This window comes from Anser brachyrhynchus (genome assembly GCF_964034855.1).
Source record: "Anser brachyrhynchus genome assembly, chromosome: 5".
Classification (NCBI taxonomy): domain Eukaryota; kingdom Metazoa; phylum Chordata; class Aves; order Anseriformes; family Anatidae; genus Anser; species Anser brachyrhynchus.
Window position 1 is genome coordinate 11,145,231 of NC_137699.1, and position 26,700 is coordinate 11,171,930.

The 26,700-nt window shown below is 42.8% G+C and overlaps 1 protein-coding gene across 6 annotated transcripts in view; it reads right to left on the reverse strand.

The window, feature by feature from the left end:
• The window catches only part of NELL1 (neural EGFL like 1), a 292,307-nt gene that overhangs the window by 264,906 nt on the left and 701 nt on the right, over window positions 1–26,700 (reverse strand). For all 6 annotated transcript variants that reach the window (XM_080594043.1, XM_080594042.1, XM_080594044.1 and 3 more), the window contains exons 2-3: window positions 22,473–22,601; window positions 1,982–2,132 (exon numbers count right to left, since the gene is read on the reverse strand). In XM_080594043.1, coding sequence (XP_080450169.1) covers window positions 1,982–2,132; window positions 22,473–22,599 — 278 coding nt within the window. In that variant the 5' untranslated portion in view covers window positions 22,600–22,601. The remainder of the gene's footprint in view (window positions 1–1,981; window positions 2,133–22,472; window positions 22,602–26,700) is intronic.

Consider the following 26,700-nt stretch of genomic DNA (forward strand, 5'->3'; position numbering starts at 1 on the left):
ACTCTCAAACTTTTAATTGTGCAATTTGGGGTATACTAATAAGTTGAAAGTCCCTATGCCATAACTAAAATATTTCCTATTTTGTACATCAGAGGAAAGTTACTGGATTTTCCATGGTCAAAAACTATACTGGTTAAGTAATAAGATACCCTTACACTTGTTCTCACAGGTCCTAATCACACTGAAATGTAACAATCTTTTTTGTTTTTTTTTTTTTTTTTTTAACTAATCTCTTTGTACTGTCTATTTTCACAGACATAGAAGGATGAAAAAAGCTTAAAAAAGAACATGAACAGATTATCAAAATAATTATCAAAATCGGTAATTTTGATTGAGCAACAGTAATTTAAATAGAGCAACAATTTTTTTGAATGTTTACCAGTGCGTCAGTAGCCTGGGCACATTTGAGTTCACATGTGAGGCTGAAGTCTAGAGTGACCTGAGCAGCTGGTGCACCCAAAAATATAAAAACAACAACAAGCTGAATGTTCTGCCATTACACTGATTATAATGTAACCAGGGTACTTTTCAGCGGTGCCCCCAATCTTTGTTCTCTACTCTTCTTTTCCAGCCTTAAAAAGCTTTTTTCCCCATTTTCTTCCACTTTATTAATTTCTGTCATTTCAGACCTACGCGTCTGGAAGCACTATCCTTATCAAGGTTCAAGTAGCAACTTAAGACACTGGGGAAAGAAACAATGAGTCTGTTTTAAGTGATACACAGTAAGCCTGGAAAAGACGGATAATTGCAGTAATCCATCTGACTTTCAGAATGTAGGAGAAGTCATGAGCAAAGCTGGCCATGTCTGTTCTGGCGATTACACAGAACTACACAGACTTAAAACTACTTTGGCTCCTGCATACAAGTACAAAGATTTAAGTGAGACTAGCATCCAATCCTTCAACTATACATAGTTTTAAATGGATGTCTATTAATACGAAATACTAGAGATAACCTCAGGGCCAAGGACATCAGCAGTGCATTTTATTCAATCAAGATTACTCCTGCACAGTGCATCTCTCTACCAGCCGCTGTCTCTGACTGCCAAGAGAGACAAGTTAAGCAGCTAAACTCAGTAGAGGCCGTATTTAAAAACTATGTGCCTTGCATTGTATAATATTGCCTGTCTAGAATGACCTTGGATTGACAAGTACATGTATGTGTCCCCAAATGTGACACTGTATCAATGGCTATCCTCAGCGTACTCTTTCTTAAATGAAAAATGGAAAAAAAAATCCGTTAATATGGCAAACTGATTTTTCCAAAGTTAGAAGTTCAAGATAGCAGGAGACTATTTGACACAACACACAGTTTGAAACATCAAAACATCGGAGAAATCATTATGACCTATAATAGAAGGTATAATTTTGGTGTGTTTTTTTTTTTGTTGTTGTTTTTAAACAAACTGATGTCTGCCACTATAACAGCTAATGAAAATGACCTCTTCTTTTTCTCCAACACTGGCAATAAAAAAAAAAAAAAAAAAACACACACACAAAATAAGAATATATTGTATTCATGCCAGGAAGCAAACATACACATCGCCACATGGAAGCACAGGTTTGAAATATAGCATAAGAGCTGAATTTCAAAAAAAGCAAACATTATTTTAAAACATTTTTAAAAACACAGAAAAACATGAGAATGCAAGTTTAACTTCTATGAAAAAGCAAACTCCAGAGTGCACATGATAAATAACAGAAATTGCATTACGAGGTTTGCAATTTCCAAAATGCATGTTGTCTATGCAATGTGGTTTTGATCTTATTTCTTAATTTATTTTACAGACCAGAATACATAAATAATGCATTCCTCCTGTTAAAAAAAATAAATAAGAAAAACTAGCAAGTCGCAAATTACATCAAGAGGCTTTAACTTACATGTCAGATTATAAACCTACTATTTCAACAGTCACAACGGAGTACTGAGCATTCAGTACCGTTTAGACTGCAACTACTAGAGAGAAATAATTTCCTCTTACCTGTGCTCTAACTCACGGATGGACAGTATAACTCCAGAAGTCGATGCCTTCTGTTGCAGGGTGGCCAGAAACGTGAACTCACTTTTATTCCGAAAGAGCTGAATTAACTTCTCACTCACATGGGGCGCTGCATGGATTTCTCTTTCTATATCTAAGAATTTTATTCAAAAAAAATAGATAAATAAAAGGGGAGGAGAGTGGCAACAACAGTCCAGTAGAAGTGCTAAGTCAGAAAGATTCAGATTACATTTTTCATTTTGCCATCGACATTTTTCATTTTTGAGAGTCACCTACCACACAACACCATTGCAGTTGTTTAGTGCAAAAACCCCAATGTCGCCTCCGTCAGCATTCCCGCTTGTCACTTTGACAAGTTCACAACTGGTCAGCTACTGATTTTCTGACAATTTTTAATGGGATGCTGAACCATTTGTGTCTGCTGTGAGCAGATCAAGTTGTTGTAAAGAAGGTGTGCTGCAGTCAAATAAATGGGCTCCTAAACTCTGAGAAATCTCAGGCACTGCCTCTCCCAACACAATTCACTAAGCTCCAGTTTCAGTTTTTACCACCAAGTCCGTTACCATCTTTCCATCGCACATCAGAGGAAACTTGTCCTTGCACTGTGTAAGGCAGAGATGTATTATTGCTAATAATGCTATATGGCTGAGCTTCTGCCCAAGAAATAAATACAAGACACGCTTGCAATCTGCTACCGTTTCAGGGATTTCTCAGTTTAAACAAGCAAAGCGTGACAGCTCATGCAATATTTATTAAACTACAGTCTGACCGGGCAGATCCAGAAATATTTCAGCCTCACTAACCCTGCTGATGTCCAAGCGGCAGCATGCCTTCTCATATTTGATCTTCTAAGATTCAAATGCACTGTCTCCCAACACATTCATTTTTATTTCATCCTTTTATTTGCAATGTACCATCGCCACCACTGATGATTAATGACAAAAAGGAGAAATCACAGCATTTCAACCTTCCCACCCCTTGCCTTGTTTTGCATGCTAGGCCTTTGTCACACGTTTGCGAGACCTGTGTCACTCGCAGTTTCTGGATGTCACAATCAATTAGAAGCCCAGTGCGCTTCCTTCAGAAAGGTTTACTTTGAAGCCAGAAATGCCAACACACATTCTCAGCTGGCAGAAAACCATATAACTCTGCTGAATCCTGAGAATCTGGCCCAGCATGAATGCCATAACACACAAAGGAGTGATGAGATTTACAATTCAGAATTCCACTGCAGGGGAGGAAAAAAAAAAAAAAAGTATCATTAAGTGAGGCTTTGCAGACTGAAAGAGAAGAGACTGGCTTGAAAACTGCCCGAAACTCAGAAATACAGACTACTGGGGGAATGCCATGGACTGAAACCAAACTCCAAGGAAAAAGTATTCAAGCATGTTTTGTAATTGGGTGTCTCCATTTCTTCCGCACAGCTTACAGCCCTTCAAATGAGCCTACACACTCAGAATGCATAACACACTTGTGCTTTCAGAAGCTCACCTCTGAAAAGTACTGCAAATTAGACATCAAAAATCACCAGAAAATCTTTGCCAGAGGCTCAAATTCACCTGATAAATAAATATAAGGTCCACTTTACAGCATCAAGCTATTCGTCTCTCCAATGCCACTTGTATCATAAGAGGACAAAGCTTCAGAGAACAGAAATAGTTTCCACAGCCAACATAAAGGGGAACAGAAGAAGAAAGTATCCAGCACAGAAGAGTAGATTTTGCATTCACCTACAAGATTTCATTAACTGTATCGTTATCCTCACCTACGTTACCTAGCAGATCTTATTAGTGGTCATAAATACTGCCTAGTCCTCTTTGGAACAGCTGACAGGATACACAGAACTGTGTCTCATAAATCAGGAAGTTCTCCCCTATTACACTGAACAGGTAAGCGTACTCTCTACCCCACTAACTTAACTCACTTTTGGCTGTAAATGACTCCAATTTAAATCACACAGACAGTCGGCTATCTACACAGACAGACAACCAAGTACCAAGATGCAACTGAGACTCGGAGATAGAATTTCCAAATAGTGAGAGCTGAGGAGAGTTATTCTTGTTTTGAATGTTAAGAACCTTTATATCTTACAAAATCTTGTGTTTTTTTTCCTTTTTTTATTTTAAGTGTTACAATCATAAGAAATAAAATATTGCTTATTTGAAGTTCTCAAAAAAATTTTCACATGAAAACATAGGCAGTGCTGTCAGCGAAACATACATGTAAAAAATTCAGTCAACCCTTGGAAAAAATCCAGCATTTTCTCATCACAGAGGGACCAAGTTATAAAGCCACATCCCCTCATCTATCCACCCAACCTTCTACAAAAAACCTAGGGCTCCTTAGTCAGAATCACCACTGAATAACCAAAGCACTGACTACTCCAATTAGAAACATACTTTGAAATACCATGTTATATTCTAGACCAGTTCACAGTCCTAACACAGCATAAATACACCTTCCATTAGCTCTCTGTTGGTTAAAATCAGTATATGCCATAGATCTGCAATCGTCAAGTTCCAGAATCTTGGGTTCAAACCACTAAACAGCAAACATTACTTAGGTCCTGATTTGCAACACTATTCTAATATAATCCATAAGAAGGTGGTTATTTAACTGGGCTTTTTAAAATTAACATGTTTCTAAATCCAGTGCTACTCATTTGGAGTAGCTCTACTCATTGCCAGGCTAAGGAGGTCCCAGTGCACAGGAACATCCCCTCGCTGGACAGCCAAAAAACCACACTCGCAGGGGTAGAAACCCCAGCAGAGATGACTTCAACATAAGGAAACCTCAGTAACTGCAACTAGGGGGGTTCCCCAGCAATTCTGCAGTGATGTGGCAGATGCAACGCAATAGCTGGCACTTGGATTTGTGAGCAGAGGGGCCCACGGAGGTTTGCGAGGATGTAGAAGTCTGCTTCCATGGGGCTTTATGGAGGTGACGGGCGGCTGCTGGGGTGCCAAGCGCACTCTTCGCAGTCTGGAGCTGCATGAAGCTTCATCGAAGACAGGGCCCAGGTGGCTCCACATCGGCCCCAGTCCCCTGCCCCATGAGAGCCCCCTGGCACCTCTCCGGCAGTGCTGCACCACCTCCTGGTATGTCACTTGGCTGTGTTCTGCTTGATTTCTGCAGGAAGTACCATACTCATGAACTGGAAGTTATGATCCACTTGGAGTAAGAGCTTTCTATTTGCAAGTTGATTTTCATGCTTTGAAAAAAAAAAAAACAACAACACTACCACCCTGAGAAAGGATACACCTCCTCACTGCAGGTGCCTGAGGGGGAAAATACATTTTATACTGTCTATAAAAATAACTGTCTGCTTGTAATGAAATGCCGTATTTCCTACATAATATAGAACAATATAGGTTTATACAGTAATCTTCGATGAAACACCGCTTCATGCTTGAATGATAATACAATCTCAGCAATAAATAATATAAATAAATAAAAGTAGATACGACTTTCATATGCCCTTCTATGTGATTATATTTTCTTAATCTGAAATACTGACTGTCTGGAGGGTTTTTTTAAACATAGTAGAATGTTTCTTAAAGAAAACAAGCAAAAAAAAAAACCAAGCTTGCACAGTTATTTTAAAGTTCGACAGATAGAAATCATCCAGAGCATCAAGTAAACTTTCTACCTTCAGCAAAACAGAGAAGCAGAAGACACCCCTATGACAAAGAGAGCGCGTATCCACTGTTTGATTTCATACCTCCTCCCTGCCATGTAAACCACAGGTCCAAGGAAGAAGCACCAAACACAAAGCGTGCACAGTGTGCCAGGAGAGCCAACCCAGCTATGCCCAGCACGTCCCTGCGGGTGCCATCCCCAGGGACACAGCCGTGCCTCCCCGGCTGCCCGGTGCCCCACAAGCTGGCTCAGCCCCAGCCTAGCCCTACCCAGGCCAGAAGGAGCCAGGACAGGATCCGGCACCGGGACTGTGGCTGGGATCAGCGGAGGCAGCTGCCAGCCCCCTACTGCATGGCAGCAAGCTCCCACGCTCAGCCACCTGCCTGAATCAGACATGGGTTACTCCAGTTCCCGTTATTTCACTACTCAGGATTGAGATCAGCTCTTGCAAGCTGATTTTTGCCCTCAGTTCGCATCTTTCTGTGGGTTTCCACTGTTCTACATATCACCAGCTCAGGGAACTAAGAATTAAATCCTCAGACTTCTGTCACTTGTAGCTTCGATTGAGTTAGAGGGCCCAAGTAGGAGAGAGGGAGATGCTGGCTCCAGCTCCACTGGAAACTGGGCAAGAAAACAAACACCCCAAAGAAGCTGACAAAAGCAGTCAGAGAAAGAAAAAAAAAATGATGCAAAGAAAGTAGGCAAAGTTCTTGCCAAGCTTACTTGGATGTCACTGTCAATAATCCATGGTATGAAGGGGAAGGGAATTATGTGACCATTTGGGCTGGAGTTTTAAGCAATGAAAAATATACATCTGTTCTTGCAAGCTGAATCCCAATCCAGACGAGAAATCATTATTCTTTACTAAAGGTTTCCTTTAGAGGAAAATGCTGAAATTCAGTTCTAAACCAGATCATATTTTCTGAAACAATAGATATGTTTCAGCATTAACTAGCCTGCTTGAATACTTTTTCCTTTTACTTCCTTACTTTGGTAGGGAACGCAAAACACAGTGCTTTATTGCTAACTTCAATCATTTCAAAGCTAGGTGTTTAAATACACTTTCAGAATAGCCTTTGCACAGTCACACCAGCCAAGCAAGTAGAAATTAACCCTACAACAGAGAATCCAGATCTCAGTGACAGCCATTAGAGAACTGAATATTGCAACATATTGGATTTTACCTTGCTATTGGCAAGATCCAGTAAGACTTAAATCTCCCCATAAAGGAATAAAAAAAAAAAAAGTGCTCAATTTTTAAGACACCAGCTTTCCAAAAATGGAACAGAGTAGAAATGGGATCCAAAACAAGCGTAGGCCATTTCCAGAAGTTGCCCAGGATGGAAACACAAGACAGGGTAACAAAACCTTTCTCAATGAAGGCAGGAGCTTCATCAAAGCTTCCATGTCCAAGCAGGATCCAGTGCACAGACTCCTTTCTGCACATCGGTCCACGCAATTCTTCTTTCTAACAAATGGTCAAAAACAAAAACAAAACAAACAAACCACCCCCACACACTACTGGTGACAGAGCCCCTGATGCCCATTGCTTCCTGCTCCTCTAAAACCTCTCCTCGGCCCAGACAGGCCACAAACTGATCCAGAAGTCTACTGAAGGATGCTAACAGCAGCCATGGGGATCCTCCTCAGGAAGAAGTCATTTCACTGCCAAGCAGAAAGACCCTTCAGGTAGTTGTCCTTCCCTGCCTAGCAAGGGCAAAATGCAGTTCTCACTAGACAACAGCTTTTTTTTTTTTTTTTTTTTTTTTGAAGCTGCAGGAGGAAGATTCACACCATTTCTCCTCACATGCCAACAGAAGGCAAGACTTGGCAATATACTCCTGTCACGGGAACAGGCAGAGAGGCACGAATCCCTCAGAGCACCTTGGAAGCTCGATTCGGCTATCAGCGCTAGGGCCCGAGACAGCCCCGCGGTGCCGCAGAGCCCCTGGCCGCGCAGCAGCGTGCTTGGCTGTCACCTGCGCGCAGAGCCGGCAGCATGCCTGCTGCTCGCCCGCACTGCTTCCAAGGCAGGGGAGAAAAACAAACGCACGCTTGTGTGCGGGTGCTGAGCAGGCACCATGCTGCTCCCCAGGGACCCCTGCCAGTAACCCGGGGAGGGGTCAAAAATCCCCTCCCTGCTCTTCAAAACTATGCTACCAGAGAGGCTCGAAGTAGGCAGGATGTTCTCTCACCAGTACCTCTTTGCTTCTAGGTGTTCCCACCAGCACGAAAAGTCATTCTAAATGCTCTGCTTGCTTCTGCCTTACAAGCTCCACTCAGAGTCAGTAATAAACAGTAGGAAATTATGTTCAACAGCACAGCTTTCTAAATTATGATTATTCATTATAAATCACTTTTTACATGTTGCTTCAAACACTGTTTCTCAAGAATAAGATCCATCTGCAGTGAAATGCTTGGTGATTTTAAAATGCAAACCTCCTACAGAGATGATGTCTCATTTTAATTATTGTTTCGGTTTAATGGGTTTTCATTAAATTAGAGGATGGAGCAATTACCAGGGTGAATAGCTAATGTTACAAAGGTAAGTTCCCATGACTATACAGCAAAAGCAGTTCTGCTAAAGAAGGTGGGAAAACAATACAATTCAAAGTAAACTCTCCTTTTGCATGATGCAAAACTACCCTAGCAGTAAGTGTTCATATATTGCTGTCATGGTGATGTACGTTTGTAAACTACTTTATGACTAGGTCTCACCTAACAACATTCATCTAGCATTTGAAGTTATATAGATATTCCATTCTTTTTGCAAAGCTATTGCAAACCCAGTTCTAAAAGTCAGATTTTTGAGTGGCTACCAAAATCACGGACTGCTTACCAATTCACCATTTCTTCCCCAGCAATAATTTAGTTGATTTAGGAGTTTAATGTCAGGCTCTTCACTTCCTGAAAGCTGGCCCAACTTCAGCACTGGCTAGAATGACCGCACTGCAGTTCATAAGGTAGTTGTCAGAAAGTCTAAGTCTCTTGTTTGTTTTATCAGCATTTCAAACTGAACCAAGAAAACTGAGCATTCCACAGCAAGCACAGCACCAGATACTGCACAAGACTTGGAAATGAATACGTGCCATGAGAGAAGGCAGCCACCTGCTTCCTCAAGTCCCAGCCAAAACAAGGTCCTCTAGGGGACAGAGAAAGCAGGGCAGCAGAGAGCGGTAGCAAAGCCTACACTGCAGGGGCTGCCCTCCCTCTTCTGCTACCTATGGGCTTCCTATCTCCAGGGCCCTTGTCTTTCCACCCAGACAGACCAAACAACCAAGGAAAGTGCTGGAGTTGTCTCTGTGGCAACAGACGCATGAGCAGCAGGCCCGGGCACGTGTATCACACAGCAACTGACACCGTCTTCAGACCAGGTGGCTTGTACAGAGCAAAAGCAGACAACCTGAGTGAGCCAACTGGCTTTGCCCCAGGCTTCCTGACACAAACAGCCACGCTGCTCAGCGTGAGGAGCGCTACACATCACCTGTTGCTCGGGCAGCCCCTTTCCCTTGGTTCATTTTAAGCAGCTACTAGGCTCAGGCTCGCCTTCTCAAGTTGGCTCAGCTGTTTCCTCGAGGGACTCGTGCTGAAATCAAGACTATTTACAAGTGGATGATCCCTTAAATTAACTGCTTATTCTGGTGCTGGTAGAAATGCTCCAGAAGTTACGCTACTGCTAACAGCACATCATCTGCTCTTAAATCATGTGAGTTAATCAAATTACATGCCTTGTTAGTTAATTAGTGCAGGAGTCACTGATTATAACTTCTTTTCCACTGTTTATCTATATTAGCTAGCACGTCACATCACTATGACTATGAAGGTAAAGGTTGCTATTTTCAAACTTTGAAAATAACCACAGTTAAACAAAAAAAGTAAGGATTACAGTAGCAATCCAGTCATAAGGAGAAGTCTGAACAGAGCCAGCAGCACTGTCTGCAACGTTAGCATGAAGGAGCAGTAATTCCTAAGACTCATTACCGAAACGCTGGCTGTTTTGCAGAAGCACTGTCCATTTCAGGGATTTATTTTAGAGTATGTTAAATGCTAATGCCACACAAGATAATGAGCCACCTAAAAATACTGTTCCTGTTCTGACTTCGTGCAAAAGCAAACCCAAGCAATTTTTACTCCCCTTCCACAAAACACTTTCAGATAAGCTCAAAATCACAGTCCCAACAAATCGGAAATGATTTTTAAAAAATGCAAACATATACTGAACTTGACAAACATATTCTTCAGCCGTATTTAGAACAAGTTTACATCTAAGTGAAGACAGTACCAGAAGGTGAGGAGCATCTAGAACCAAAAATCAGACACAGAAGGTAAGTTTTACAAATAACTGCAGCTTGGACCACCTTACTCCCACTATAACCCTTAGTGCTTTGTAATCTGGAAACAAATTTCAGCTTTGTTGATAGACTGTACAGAGAACGATCTATTTGTATTTTTAAGCTATATGTAATAATTCTGGTTTCTCATTTAGTACTCTTCTTTCTTTGAGGTGATAATTAACGCTGCTCATACTTTGTGACAAGGCGTTAAAAATAAATAGTATCACGTACACCTGCATTAGGGTTCCAAAGTTTAACAGGAACGTAACAGATAGAGTCACAGGTAACCCAGAACCTAGGTGTTCAAAGGAATTTTAAGTACCAGATCCCAGAGAAGCAGAAGAGGCCAAAATGCCTAAATTATTTTGGCTGTGCTGAGAATCCCAGTCTAGCTCAGCAGGGCCACAGAGAAAGCAGAATTTGCCTCCCTGCTGAAGACTTGTGTTCTCAAAGACACACTTCAAAACACCAGAATTCAGTAGCTCGTCAACAGGGAAGTTTCAGCAACCTCTGACTCAGTTTCTTCATGTGCAGAGAGAGATTACAACGCCTAATGCTGCTTATGGCAGCTAACAGACCTGCCTACACCTACCCAGAGCTCCCGATTTCCAGTCCATAACACAAGAATAACCCAACTCGAGGCAATGAAATTATCCGTAAAGTTCAAAGTAAGCATATGCTGATGTGCGCTCATGGTTCAAAAATTCCAGTGATGTGACACTCTAAACAGTTGTTTAATTACTTTTAAAACATTTAGCTCATTTATTACCCAAATCTTATGGTTTTTTTTTTCCTTATTCTCTCTCTGCAATTTGTACAAACACTAACCAAATGTGTTTCATGAATTAATTTTCCCTTCTGTTTTCTTTACCTCAGAAAAATCACTTCCGCGGTATTGCTAAAGAAAATTAAATTCTGGGTGTCTGCTTTATTTATTAACTGCGTGATAATAACATGGGGCATAATACATTTGTCAAAGCCCCTCTCTACTGAAGTATAATTTCAGCTGTCAGCCTCTTTACAATTATGTTTATATTCAATACTCTAGCTGTCTTTGTTTCTTGGAACACATATAAGCACACATTTATATATTCTCCCCAAATCTGTATAAATTCCACCTCTGTGAAGAGTTCCACACAACCCCCCAACAAAGAATCGTAGCCACAGTTAACATACTTAGTCATTCTCCACAAGTTTTATATGAATTATTTGAGAGATTTAAGAATTTTCAAAAATGTCACAATAATAACTGTTTTATCTTTTTACACCATAATTATGATTTGGAGCATTGCTTTTCTTATTTCATCCAAGCATACCACAACTCATGAATAAAATATGACAACTTTGATAGCATCCATCGCTGTGGGTTCATCCGTAACAGCAAACGTGCTTGGGGTACTAACAGCTCCCTTTTGCTCCATAAGCCTTTGTTTCTGAAAATAAGCTTTTATTTAAATAGAACCACCACATGTGTCCCCCTTTTTTGCATTTTTTGCCATTAGCAATAACACCAGCAATAATGTTTACTTTTTTTTTAATGACTACATTTTGAAACAATTAGGATGGCATAAAGCTAGAAAAGCAGAATATCCCATCTGAAAGCTGGTACTCACAAGACATCAAAAAGCATTAAAAGCACTGCCGGGATCAGAGAACAAAAGGCTAACACAGAGGACCGTGACTTTTAAATGTGTGGGCAATGCTATTATAAAAAAAGGAACTTTTTTTCCTGGCTTCATAATTAATTACAGTGAAGTAAACCTAAATAACTTCCCCTATTTTCGTAAGATGATGACTGTAACCAATACTGCACAGAGCCTTGCTCCCTCAACTTGTCAGCAGATTCCCTTAAAAGAAAGACTTGAGATAAAGTGTAGTACGTGAGGTTTCCAAATCATCAGCATTTACTAAATTATTCTCTAGATGCCACATTTTAATGCTGTGCTGCTTCATTTTCTAAACAGCATGATGACTATCTGTGGAGACCTCCACAGACCAAGAAAAACCATGACACACAAGCATAAAGCCCACTCTCCTCCCACACATCTTGGCTTGGTTATTTTCCCTACTCCCAAGAACGGGCTCTAAAATTTCAATATCGTTATGCACAATGAGCCAAAGTGGAGAGACAGAAGCAGAGGCAGGTCTGTATGCCATCTGTAGATGGTCTTTCGTCATAGAAACGATGAGCATTTAACCTCTGAGATTCGGTTTTATGCTTGTTGCACTCCGAGAGTCTTTGCTGCCTTATGGGTTACAAAATAAAAAGAAAAAGAAAAGGGGGGGGTGGTGATGGGGAGCAAGAAACACAACAAAGCTTTACAACAGAAACTTGTATGCTGCAGGAGGTGCCTGTTCCCACTGATGCCAAGTGGAAAACTCCCAGCTTCAGAGGGAGGAGTCACCCGGATGCTCGGGGGGGGCTTGGGCTCAGTAAAGTAATCCTATACTATTTTTTCCTATTTATAGCATGGTGGATCAATGGGAGACACAGCTGTAACTATGTACAAGAAACACTATCAAGCTGGGTGGGAGGATGGGGGACAAGACGACTGCCATGTGAGATTTTGGGGAAGCAAGAACACCAGCGCTCAGCCACAGGGTTTATTGGGTTTATTGTCAAGTACCGCAGTCACATCAATGATCACAGATCCCTCTGTTGTCAGAACCACAGAATCAGCTCTCTCATTTTAGCAGGTACACAGCCTACATAACTATCAATTTAGATGAATGTTTCAGTGGACACCAGGTGCCAAAAGCACTTTTTGTCCGTTTATTAAAAAAAATTCTAATGTTCCGCATTTTATATCATTGAATAGGCTACAAAATGCAAGGCGATCACATGATATAATGCCACAAACCAGCACAGTATGATATGATTACTGCACACCATTTATGTGGCAGAAATGAAAAATAAGAGAAAAAAACGTCCCCCTCGTGTCATTTATACACCCACACTGCAGGTGGCAAGATTAATCTAAAATTTGGCATAGAAGGAGTAGGTTGAGGCCTCAAGTAGCATCTAATTTTTATTCTTGATAGTTAGTTGTAAGCAGCAGGGTTTTTCACCACAGGAAGTGGTCCATGCCTGGCTCTTGCATTTAGCCTGATTGTATCTGCCTTTGTGTACCTTTTTAAGGCACAAAGTCTTAAAAAACAATCATCATCATCATTACATTCCTCTGACAGTAATTTTAAATAGCATCATGTCTTTCCAGGCAAAAGATGTAGCTCTCTTTAGAACTAATTTAATCAAGCAGAACAAACGTAAATACTCCTCTCAAATAGGTATTAATAAATTTCCGTTCAAATTGTTTTGAAAATTAGAAGTCCCCTCCTGGGGACAAAAGCACCCATAAAGGGCCACTTGCCTTCATGGCCTGCAGCGAGAACCCAGTTCTTCAGCACTGCTTTTCCCTCCCTCTGCATTTTGAGAAGTGCTCATTCCACAGAGCCAAGCACCGCTCCATTTCCTCTCCTTTACCCCAGCGCCCGTCCAGCAGCCCAGACCCGCAGCGTCAGGCCGTGGCACGGGCTTGCCCTGAGCTCAGGCAGGATTCCCCCCAAGAGATACTCGGCACTGTGCCGGACTCGCTCCAAGGAGCAGGCTCAGCTCTGGCGCCGTAGCTCCCCAGAGCTGTGGCTGGCACTCAAGCCTGCACTGTACGATATTTCAGAATGACATCCTTCCTCTGGTTTAAACCTCCTTTTCTAAACAAGTACTTAATAAAACCTGATTGTATGCAGAATGATAAGACTTAAGAGCATCAGCTCACCAAAATCCTTTGAAGAAAAGAGACAATTTTTGTTGTGTTTCCATTCTGACAAAGATAGAAGAAACTCAGACTGTTATTCTTTCTTTTATCTAAATTGATTTACTTCCATTTTAAGGACCTAGATGGTAATGCCGTGGGGAAGCATGTGAAACTCACTGGCAAAGTCAGGAACTAATTTCTCTAGCCCCCTCTCTGCCCGCTGAAGAGTAGAGACCTTTTGTTTTCTTTCTGCTTATCTTCATTACAGGACTTTGTCAACAGGTTGCCAGAAGCATTTGAGGCTTTTAGCATACTACAGAAATACTGAAGTGCTTCTCCCACATCCCCCTTTGTACTTACCACAGTGGCAATGAAGACAGACAAGCAGCACAATTATTGTCTCCCAGGAAAGCAAAAATAACTGCCAAGGACAGAGTCAATGTGTGCTCAGAATTCTTTCCTAATCATTACAGACATGATGGGAAACCCAAAAAATGTCAAGTAACAGAAGGCAGCATGACAACATTCAGGATAGGGAAAAAAATTGGAAATTGGTCACTGTCGTTCAGTGCGACTAAGTTTCTGTTTTAGTTTACACTTAGCTTTTTTGGGGCGGGGGGGGAGATAAATTAGGGTATACTGAACAAGAAACTTTGCAAGGATTTATAATTATATCTTCATATCAGTGTGTTGGATACATTTTCCTCCTAGACAAGGCTCTATCATAATTCAAATTTGAACAAGAGTGGAAACAGCCAGCCCTGGATGGGTATATATGAGTATTCTAAAAACTACTTCTGGGCACTGACAAAGTTAGCAATAGTTTATCTATCTTCAGAGCCTCAGAGCATTGTTTAATAATTATGTCTCGAGTGACCTTTAATTTCTTCCACTGGAGATGATTCATTTCACTCATTCCCACCCAGCTCACTTTATTTTGACTCCAGTCATTTCTCTCTGATGAAAAGGGTCAGTTTTACACAAGATAAAAACCCACTTTGACTAATTATTTCATTGCCACATAAAAAAAAATTACACTGCATATACAAAACACATTAAAAGATTAGCTATATTAAAAGAACAAATATAAACAAGAAGTTAGATGGATGTCAGCTTTCAAGTCTCAGAGGGACACCTAGCTCGGCCCTCCAGAGGTACGCGTTACAGTAGCACTTTCAATTGCAGGAACACATGCTGCTTTCCAGAGGGTCCCTGCCTCAGTCAGAGCACAAAGTAAAGAACAAAGAGCAAAAAAATACCTGTGTGACAAACAAGGATTTGATGTTTTATTTTTACTATTCAAGGCAGACCTTGAACAGTAAATCTACCAAGTTCAAATCCTTCTCTGAAGACAGAACAGACCATTACCAAGTTAATTATTCTAGCGCTGAAACTCGACAATTAATTAATTCTTTTCACACCACTGTTGTTAGAGGAAAGGGTATTAGTACCTCAGCTTTACAGGTGAACAACCCAAGCAGAGCAAAATTAAGGTTCCAAGTCATTAATTAAATACACATTATCCTAGTTTTATCCTCCAAAAACATTTGTTAAAAATTAGCACATCACAGACACCCTAAAGCACTGCCAAATCTGAGCTTCCAGTGCTTGTTCCCTGTTACGCTGCCCTGACACTGTCTCTGCTGTAAACAAACCTTTACCCAAGTCTCACCCAGCCAGCCTGAGACCTCAGCCCTCAGGTTTCTCATTCGGGCACGAGCCCCTCACCTCTGTCCAAGCTGCTTCTCCCCATCACTGTCCATGGTTCCCTTCACCATGTTCTTCATTCCTGCACCCTACTCCTTTCCCTTCAGCTCAGCGTCCTTGTACCATCCTTGTCACTGCTCTGCCCAGCCGTCACCAGTTTGCCTCTTGGCCTCAAGCTCCTCACCACAGCTGCTTCTCTCCTCTCCCCTCCACCTCCCAGTTTGAGTCCCAGACTCCTTGCCCTGCCTGTCACAGTTAATCTCATCTGACTGCTGCTCACCACCAACCTCCCAGCACCAGCCTGTGTCCCTTGCCAGCTCTCAGAGGAGCCCGTTCACCCCAGCTGCATTTATCGTCTCTTCACACACCCAGTCCTCACCCCTAAATTCCCAGCGTGATTTCCGCTTCTTTTCAAGCTTTCACAGAGGTCTGGGGAGGAAGGGCGGAAAGCTGCAGAGCAACCACAATCCCCAAAAGAGATCAAGTCCTTGCTCTCTGTCCTGCTGACAGCCACAAGCCACACAAGTCACACTTTGCTCCGTCACCCTCAGGCACAGCCGGCCCAGCTGCTCCGCAGGAACAGTGGCGCGCAGAGCCACCAAAGAACAACGCACACCCAGCCGCACAAACCGTCCATCTCTTGTATTTAGCCACTAAAACCCTCTGGTATTTATTTCAACTCTTAATTTATCAGTTCTTTACAGCACAGCTTTGACAAAGAGCTGAAAGAGGAAGGAACTCTCCAGCAACTCTGAAGGAAACGTTACTGCAGGATCAGGGCAAGAGGCTGGCTTACATACTGTTTTTACATACAAATAGAAAGGATTTTTATTTTTACCATTGCAGACCTTCCCTCCTGAGGTTCCTTTAACTCTAGACGTGGGCATCGCAGCAAATATGAGGTAAAATCCAAAATCCACACCACCCCAGTCAAAACTGGCATTGACCGATACAGCAGGGCACATAAGAGAGGAAAACGCCTCACTGCCCACCTTCAAATAAAAAATAAATAAAGAAATAAATAAAAACTCCACAAGTTTGAGGAGCTTTCAGAGTTTCCATGAAGATATACCTGTACCAGAGGAGAGTGCTGAGGGGCTGGCAGCAGAGGGGCTGCAGTGCCTCTGTGAGGAGACATGGGGCTGCCCCTGCTGGACGCAGCCGGTTCCAGAAGGTTCTGGACGTTCCGAGGGCCCCAATCAGCCCCTCTATCGCGTTGGTGGTACCCTGGGGAAAGCGTGCTGAAGAAAGGGCAAACACCCACATGCATGAGGGGTGCCACGAGCAAGTGGCCACACAGGCATTCAGCTATGAGCTGAGGCAAATGATGGGCTCTACCTGATTAAAAGAAAAAAAAGTATAAAAAAAAAGAAGTTTCTTGCCTTTCCACACGTGCAAGAGCGCCTGTGTGCTTTGGAGAGCTCTCCTGAGCACAGAAGGGAGGGACACAGCAGGGAGAGGCCTACGGAGGCTCAACACCGGTGCTGCCCAAAACCTCTGCAGCACCCCAGTGAGGCAGGATGCCTCAGACACCACTGTGCGAGGAAGCAGCGACAGAGCTGCTCTGCCTCACTAGAGCTGAAGGCAGGATCAAGACTGAGCCAGCCATGGTGTGCCTCCCTGCTTCTTCCGAAAGATTCCTGCTTTGTAAAAACAATATTGCTTACACTTCTCATTTGCTATAAACATACCGGAGAGATCACCAAAACCAATGAACCTGGTTGATTGTCTTATGTATGAAGGTACAAACACCCTAAACGCTAAAATTAAACTTTATCTCTCCCGCTCAATACAATTCTCCGTGCCATCCACCCCAGGAAGAGCAATTGCACGTTTCCTCCCTGAGCCATTATCTGCTGCCTTTCATGCAGTCCCTGGCTCTTTTCTGAGGTCCGCAGCCTGCACACCTTGCACATCACACTGGCAACACTGAGCTTCAATGCCCGGTGTGGAACAAAGCCTCAGCTGAAGGGCACAGCCCACAGGCTCAGGTGAGAAGACACACACACACACTGACAAACCAAGGCAGCAGCCTACTCTCCTGACCCTTGAATGTGGTCTGGAAACACCTCCACTCTCTAAGCATGTCATTAGCAAGTCAAGGAGGAAGCTATCTAAAAATCAGAATCCATAACATCCTGAGAGGAAACACCTACAAAGAGCAATGTACCACATCTGGAAGTGCAAGGGAGCCAGCCATGAGGCACCTCTTACCCCCCAGGAGTGCAGCTTTGCTCTCTCTTTTGGCCTGACGCAGGACAGCCCTCTCATTTCAGGAACGCATCAAGATTCACTCATGTCTCACAAAAAGATTACCTTTCTCTGTTCTTCAAGATACTTGTTATTCTTTCACCTTTCCTGTCAGAGCTGTGACTGTACCGAAAAAAACAGCAGTCACCAGTAAAGTGGGAAGAAGGAGCACAACCAAACTCTATGCTGCAGGAGCTGCAGGCTGGGTGTTTCCCTTATAAATCCAGCAGTTGTTTAATACAAAAAAAAAAAAAAAAAAAAAAACAGACAAGGGAGAAAGGACTATATATAGGGAGACTTTGGACAGTTCTTGGTGGTCTAAGTTGCCAAGTGCTACATATAGTATACTTAGTAAAAAGATAGTTCCTAATTTAAAGGCAAAGTTGAAAAATACTGCCAGATTGTGAAGAAGGGGAACAAGAAAACCTTAATAAACTTCTTGTGGGAATTGCTTTATAAGTAAAGGCTTTAAGCCTCTATCAGTTCAAAAAGAGATGCTGAGGGAAGAAGAATTAAAAAGAAATGTGCGCAGCTGACAGGTTATAAAAGGAATAAAATTTTACTTCCACAAGAAGAGAGCACTGAACAAAAGTCACTACTTAAGATAATCACATAATGTAACAGTTAGGCTGAAGTCTGGGCTCACTGCCTAGGAGCAGGATGACCAGTTCAACATCAACTCCTGCCTGATTTATGACGAAAGCCTTTCTCTGCCACTGAACTCAAGGTTCTGTTGAGGTTTCCACCTACAGGTGCAAAACAAGCCCTGCTTCTCTGCTACCTGAAACAGAACATGGGATTGAGTTCCGCTACGCAGGCCATTGTTCAGCCTGCTTCTTGACATACTAAAATGCATACCGTGGTCCTGTTCGAGGAAATTCAGTATCTTCTTGTGACGTTGGAAAGATAGGATTCACAAATGTTTTTATGCAGTGTTTGTAAGATATTTTCTCAATGCATTATGTGGATATGCAATATTTTCAATATATTTCTTCAAGAAAGATTTCCAGCCCAACCCCATAACTGGTTCACTGAATTCTTTCGGCTTCTGGCTGGAAGCAAGGAGATGTGGGGCTGGACATCAGGACTGTGGGAGCCCCGTTTCCCAAGAGCACTCTAGTCACAAGTCTTCACTCACTCTCCTTTGTCCCTTCCTGCTGGGACAACCAATCTGGACATAAAGATTTTTTCCCCACTCATTCTGTAAAATTAATGATAAGTAAGACCAGAATTTTAGGGATCTTATGAGTTAGACCGTTTTCAGAATTGCAACTGTGAGTTAGATAACTAGATTTCATCTAATTCTCACTGTCAGCACTCAGACGGCTTTGTTTGGCATTTTTTGTGTGTTTTTTTATTATTATTATTATTATTCCCTCACCCCCATTTCACAGAGAATGGAACAAAACACAAATAATTGAACTGATCAATCAAAAATCCAGCTGAAATACTCTAATAATCGAAGATAAAGCCCAACAGGATCACTCAGATGATTGCACTTAATTACAGGTTTCTATGCTTTTCTGAATTAGGAACAGACTTGCTTGTCCAAAGGCAGCCCACAACTCTCAATTGCCACTTTGGTTCTATCTCGCTGTCACACAATTTGCAACGGAGCTGAATTTGATTCTTTGCCTGTAAAACTGTTTTACATGGAAATCTGAGTCTCAGCTCTTACTACCAATGTTATTATCAAATCAGAATACTTCACTGAGGTCACCTTGGACTGAAATTGCCAACCTTCCAGGGAAAAGAGTCCTTCTATATTTTCTATAGTACCAATCAAATCATGAGGTACTCCCCAGAATCTTTGTAACAAACAAATCGCTTTCCTTAACAGAGCTAACATCACAGATAAAAAAAAAAAAAAGTAGTCTTAATAAAAATAATAGTTTCACTTTCTCCCATGCCTTTCTTTCTTCCCATCATCTTTTTTTTTTTTTTGGCGGGGGGGGGGGGGGGGGGGGGGGGGCCTCTAAGCGCAACTCAGAGTGCCCAAAACTCATAAAGCTTTCGGTATCAGAAAGCTCAATTCACAGAAAAATAATCATGCCTAGGAAAACAATTCACACTGCCACTACAACAGTATGTAGAACTGTCTGGGTGGGGGTAAAATTACCATTTCTCTCTCTCACAGATATAGACTTCCAGGGATGCACAAAGCAACACACTCAGTTTGAACAGCTCTAGTAAAGTCATTTTAGAAAACACATCTTACAAGACAAAGTGTTCCTTGGGGAGCCTTTGTGTAAGCTCAGAGCCCCATTACATTGCTGTAAGGACATGGCAAAAGAAGGGGGGCAAAACTGCCCGCATGAAAGATGTACGCCAAAAAACACGCTCACAAAATAGTCTTTTCTTTTCCTAAACTAGGAAACTTTGAGTGGTAAAAGCACACAAGTGAAGAGGTCTCCTGCCACAGCTCCCTGTTCAGCAATCAGCCTGCCAGGTGAGGTGAGATCTCCCCTGCCCAGAGCCCCAGAGGTGACGCCAGAGCAGCGAGGCACAGTGCTCACCGACTACTGGCATGCGGTGAGAACTGATCAAAGCAAAGCTCTGCTTAAAGAAAGAGCTCCCTCTTTGACACTGGAGCAGCAGGTCCGAGAGGATACAGATGTTTCTGAACGAAGCACTAACTTCCAGTCTTCCCTCTCCCCGGGACTGTCGCCTTGTCTGGATTTTTGCGAACCTCTACAGGAAAAAGTATGATTCCTTCTACCTGAGACATAGCAGTTGCCCGTACATCCCTCTGGGTTCTGTACTGGTTTCTGTATGGCAAGATAAGAATCAAAATTAAGTATAAGTATCTCCAGGTTCCAGGCAAAGGCCTGGCACACAGCCTAACTGTAGCTGTAAAGTAAGTCACCTGTTACTAAAAGGGAATTCATACAGCTGCTGACATACTGCTGACATTTAACAAATAACAGATATGAACAAGAAGGGAAGCAGCCAACGGGCAGCCTCAGACTTCCATCCTGCCTGACAGCAGTAGCAAAAGATCCCTCACAGACCTCTATAGGGATGGAGTAATACTCCAAAGGTCTCCAGTCTTCTCCTAGCCCAAGGGCTTAAGTGAAGATGGTACCTTTCCCAAATCATCTTCCAAGAAACTGTGTACAGGGGGCAATATCCAAGCATACGGCTATTTCTGTGAGCATTTACAAGGAGAATTTCTATTTGGAGAATTAGAAAACAACTTTATTTACTTAGACTCTGAATTGTATATTCACTTCATATTGTGAACTTCTGTTTAGTCCTTCTGTGAACATCTATCTTTGGATTTATCTGCTCACATGAACTTTACAAGCAGTATGTTTTTTAAACTGGTCTTTAGGTTTGTACACTACAGGTGCAGTCTTTCAAGGCAAAAAAAAAAAAAATAAGCATAACATCTTCACCTCTAGCCTTTCAAAACTACTTTCAGTATCGAGGGTTTCAGTCGCCAGAAACACGCCTCAGACCTTCTCTCTGTAGCTCTGAGCACCAGTCTGTGAAAGCTCACTGTGAGAGTTCATCAGGGCAGTTGTAATTAGCTGCACAGAACGGCAATTGGAAATACTAACATATCTGAAGTCAGTCAGGCCTTTGCAGTCTTTAGAGGAATGACTGTACTTCAATATTGTTCATCCACGACACATAAAACTGTAGTCAGGGTTATTAGAAGCAAAACAATCGGTATCTTTAAATGATTATGATTAACTTAATGCCCATCTTCTGGGCATCAATCTGGCAAACAGTGAAAATTCTGCTACTCAGCACAGCACAGATTGGAAATATGACTAACAAGATCTTTGAAGGTCTCCAGAAGCGTCTGCTATGGCACCTAAACTGGCTTTGGCCAGGTAAAAGTCAACTAAGACTTTAGATCCACTTCTCTTATTACTTGTAATTAAGTCAGTTGGTATTGCAAATCCAGAAGTAAAACAAAATGAGATCATAATCTTTTGCCTCTAAGAACAGCTACAGAGGATAGAGATCAACAATTAAGACACTAACATACCCACCTGAATACATAATAAAAGCACAGTAAAGAAAAAACAAACATAAGAAGTCTCCACAATAATAAGTGCTCCTAACTGTGCTTTAATGTTTCTGTTAATCCCAAGTGACATAAATGTCTCTCTCCCCTAATAAACCTTGTTGTACAGTCTACCACTTCGTAGGACTTGGTCTCTTCATCTCGGTCTCACCTAAAACCACCATAAAATATGCCACATTTCACCCACTTAGAGAAGAGGGGGAAAAAAAATAAAAAGAAAAAAAAAGAACACCTCACAAGCATTATCTTAGAATATTGAATGAAGAATCATATTACAATTCAAAGTGACTTACTCTGTGCCTGGTACTGATCTCTGACAGTTAAGCATGGTCCAATTTTCTCACTTTAACAGTTCTCACAAAGTTGATGAAAGGTTTGCTACTTGTTACTAACTGGTGTTCAAAACATTAACTGCCTTCTCTTACCTACATAGCTTCAGCTCTGTGTGTCTCTTGCATCTGTACAATGACAGAGAGATAGTGCCAAAGAATACAACAGAGTCCACTCCTTGGAAGCACTTGGACATGCTTAGTCTGAAAAAAAGTACTGGAAGTGTTGTAAACCTACTCAAACTACTTCCCCTAGAGACCTCTAATCTCAGTGACCTGACAGCCCACAAAAAAAATGCCACATGCATTTCAGCAAAAGAATGACAGTTAAGACTACCATTACAGGGAATCGGGCACCAAAGCTCTTAGGAGCTCATGAAGGCAAAAGTGGGAAAAGAGAACCAAGGACGTGTGTCTTACCTTGAAATAAAAATGCTTTGCTGGCATTGTGTAGTCCTGACACTTGCGTTACCCCAAGGGTTGTATTCACAAGATCCAGTTCTGTGATTATATCAATCTGTAAGTCAGGATCCATTCCAAATCCCATAGCTGTTGGAGGGAGGGAAGTAGAGAGAGAGACTTGAAGTTAGATCAATTTTTATTTCAAATCAGGTAATGAAAAGAAGGGAGAAGTACAGGCGTTTCTAGTATTTTCACACACACACTGTATACAGTAATTGCTTACAAGGCAGTAACTCTGCTGCAGAAAAGAGAGAAGACATTCTTTTCTAATTCTTTCAATTAAACTCTTTTGTTTCCATAGATTTTACTGTGCACAAGTTAAAACATTATAAAACCAGTACGTTAATCCAGCATCTTTTTGAGGCTGAGAAGTAATAAATAAATGAAAGCATAAGCACCTATGCAAAAAGATGAAAGAGATTTGCAACACTCATCTATTGGCTACATGATTTCCAGGGAAACATGAGGGCTGAAAATTCCTCTCACATTTCATACCTAGCTGTGACTAACAGAACAGGCCCTACAGCTCGGTCTAAACATTATCTATTTTCCCAACTGGACAAAATGACCCTGGAGGAGATACGGTAGCAGGACAAAAGATTCCATAATCAAAGAGCCCTGAGTGATTCACAAAATTTTTTGATAACGCTTATGAACCGTGTCTTCTGCATTTAAGCACAGCCAGTGCATGCAGAGCGTGTCAAAGCCTACCTACAAATATGGGACATTCATTTACCTAAACCAGCAGTAGCACCTACTGGTCTGCAGTAGCACCTACTGCAGAAGCACCAGTCTAAGCCCAAGATTTGGGAAGGGCTCATGCCCAGGAAAAGGCTGCTGCTCCTTGAATTGACGGGAGAACTAATAGAATTGACAGAAAAGACACATATTCAAGCAGTTTGAAGTTATTATGTTCAAAAGTTCAGGGCAACCTTATGGCTATGGCACACCAAATTCTTTCAACTTATCTCCTTTTTCAAGGGATGGAAAGAGGCCAGCCTTACCACGGTCCCTCTCAACATAGCAAATAAATATCATATGAGACCTGTGCCTGAGACACAGGTCAAAAAATCTCACACAAGATCCAAGCACTTTCCTAATGATTTATTTTTATTTTTTTTTGCTAACATCATTAGTTACAGGACCTGAGAACGAAAGCCTGATACAGCCAAAGTCAATGGTAAAACTCCCACAGACTTCTGAGGAGCAAGGATGTTACCTGCAAAGCACATCCAGATTGATTTCCACTGAGTGGACACCATGTTCAGGTCTAAATTGATTCGTTTAGTATTCCAGTGCTATGCTTCTGGATCAGTTAAGCTGCAAATACTCTACTTTGATTCTTTGAAAGGCTCTAAGAAATTACTGAGGTGTACAGAATGAACAAGAAGTTACATATTCTACTCATAAATCCACTGTACCACAGTGTTTCTCCTTTCTTTTGCTTGGGTATTAAAACTTGTCAGGATAGCATGCTGTACTAATACAGAGGACACTAGTGCACATCGAGATGAGTAGCAAAAAAACCTTGAAAAGACAGCTTTACAAGGTCTCCATCAACCTTACTCTACAATGAAAATCAACACCTAGAAGCATCTAGCCAAAATGAACCTCCAAGAACACTGACATGTCAAAGTGCAGACATACACAGTGCTTTCATAAGGATGTGGGGATAAGTACCTTTTTGTAGAAACTTTAAATTAGAGAATATGACCCCAGATAGACTTCTCCAAAAGCAGAATCGTCCCAGATACCCATCGTCATCAGGTTTTACTATCAGATGCTCAAGCAGCGAAAAGCTACCACTGATGCTGTGCACGCTGACGGACCAAGAACACCTTCCCCCTCTGGGAGAAACACAGGCATGGAAAGCACAGCCAGCCAGCTCTTCTGGTCCCAAACTGCCCTCACACAGTCAAAATGCTACTGAAAATACATACACGTCCTGCTGTAGCCAACATTAGCCAGCGACTACTTGCTTTTAGCACACCTGCCTCCAGTCATTGAGAGAACCTACCTACTGCTTGATTCCCAACCCACAGCAACTCTTCTAATGCAAGGGCTGTGACCCCCAGACACAGATTTGTATATATTATTAGAGGGAGCAACCTTTCTGGCCAAAATCATAAAGGCAAAGAATGTTTTAGAATAAAAACCTAACAACTTCTTATTTCTACCAAAGGATTTTATTCAGAAGAAAAGCAGCACACTGTCAATTGTGTGAACTTACTCATCTGAGAGTCTGCTTTCCCTGCTGAGAGCAGACTACGCTGTTCCGTGTTTGAAAGGGGTTAGATCTATCCGGAGCAGCAAGAACCTACTGATACGAAGGCAGACTGAGCAGGGACTAAAACTTGCTCAATGGAGAGGACAAATAACATCCAGCAAGACAAATCTTGACCCCATTAACATCAGTGAAAGCTCCGCCACTGACATCAACAGGATGAGGACAGAAACCGCATCTAGCAAGCATATGCCCTCCCATAAATCACAGTAGCTCCGCTGCTCCATTAAAGCTGTTTATTCCAGCCTGAGTACCTGGGGCTCAACAAGTATACATAGACCACTGCGGCTCCACAGACTTCAATTTATGCCAGCAAAGGGTCTTGTGTGACAACTTCAGCGTGCCCCCTTCCAGCTTTTGAAATGCTTTCCAAAAAAAAAAAAGACTATCTTTAATGTCACAGCAACTATTTAGCAAGAGCCTAACATTGCTTTAAATACTTAGTCATTTTTAGTCATTTTCCTGTGCTGTCTCTTCAAGCTGCAGCAGGCACTCAAAAGCCTAGTTAATAATTAATAAACAACAAATCAGCAGCTTCAGTGCGATAACTAAGTCTCCTTTTCCCCTGTGGTCTCCCACAGTCTATCAGAAAGATACCACAGGCATATCAACGGCACTTACACCTAGTGTTTTATGCTGCCTCCCTTCAGCAGAAGAGGACGCTGGAATTACTCCTCCTTTCTGAACTAAAAATTAACCGTCAACCTGTAAGCTCTCACTGGAGAACCGTGCAAAGCTCGGGCCTGATCCTGACTGATGTTGCTTTCAATTCCTATTTAAAGTAATTGGGCCATTCTCCTTAAACTAGGGGCTTACACAAGCAAGACTCCAACTAATTCAGACAGGGGGCGGGCACAGAAATCATCTCAGGACTTGGATTTGGCCCAACGTGAACCAAAGGCAGTACAGTAGATTAGAGGATTAAGCTGTGTAATTATGAATGATGTCACTAGGAAATCCCTAAACGAAATTAATTCCACCTTACGGCTCCGACAGCTCGTGTTCTCTGCTCGTGCCTTTATCACCAGAGCCCAAGCACTAGCAGTCACGCCACGCTCCACCTAGCCAGCGTGCAGCCACGCAACGTATGCAGCATGCTCCTGATTTCTGTGGCACCCTATACAGGAGCTATTTGGGGATGGAGAAACTTTTAGCTCGGCACAGCCGAGTCGTGTCCCCCCCATCCGTGTACGGTCATTCAGACGGGAAAGAGCAGGCTCTGCGAGGGGCGTTTTGCTCTTCCCTCTCGCAGCTTCGGCGGCAATTGTTGCACACAAAGAACTTTCCGAGTGGCTTCGCGATGCCGAGCGGAGGAGTTTCGGAGCCGCTGACCCTTCCAAATGTCTGTCTGCTCCCTAGCGGTAACGCCACTGAGCAAAGGGTGAGCGCTACCTTCTCCCAACTACTTCTATGCCGTACCTCTCGAGATCGGTGCGTTTTGCCGAGGTAACCCTAAAAACGATTTTAGAGCAGCGATTCCTTAATCGCTTAATCCTTCCCGTAATCGCACAGAGCGATTTCCCCGGGCACAGCCGCCAGCAGCACGGAGGGACGCAGGGCGGCCCCGGGGCAGGGGCGAGAACAAAGCCCCACCGGGAGCAGGGCACGGCGCCCGGCCCCGCAGCGGGAACGGCACCGGCCGGCACCGCGCACCGGCGGCCGCCTCTCGCCCCGCCGCGGCTCCCCGGCACGGTACCGCGGACAGCTCCGGGACCCCGGCCCGGCTCGGTTCAGCCCGGCTCGGCCCCGGGGGGCGCCGCTCCCGGCAAACTTTCCCACGCCCACCGAGCGGCCGCGCCCGGAGCCCCCCGTTGGGACCGCGCCCGGCCAAGGGGGGCCCGACCCGCGGCACCCAGCGAAGTTTCTTCCCGGGGGGGCGGGCGGCAACCCCCGTCCCCTCCC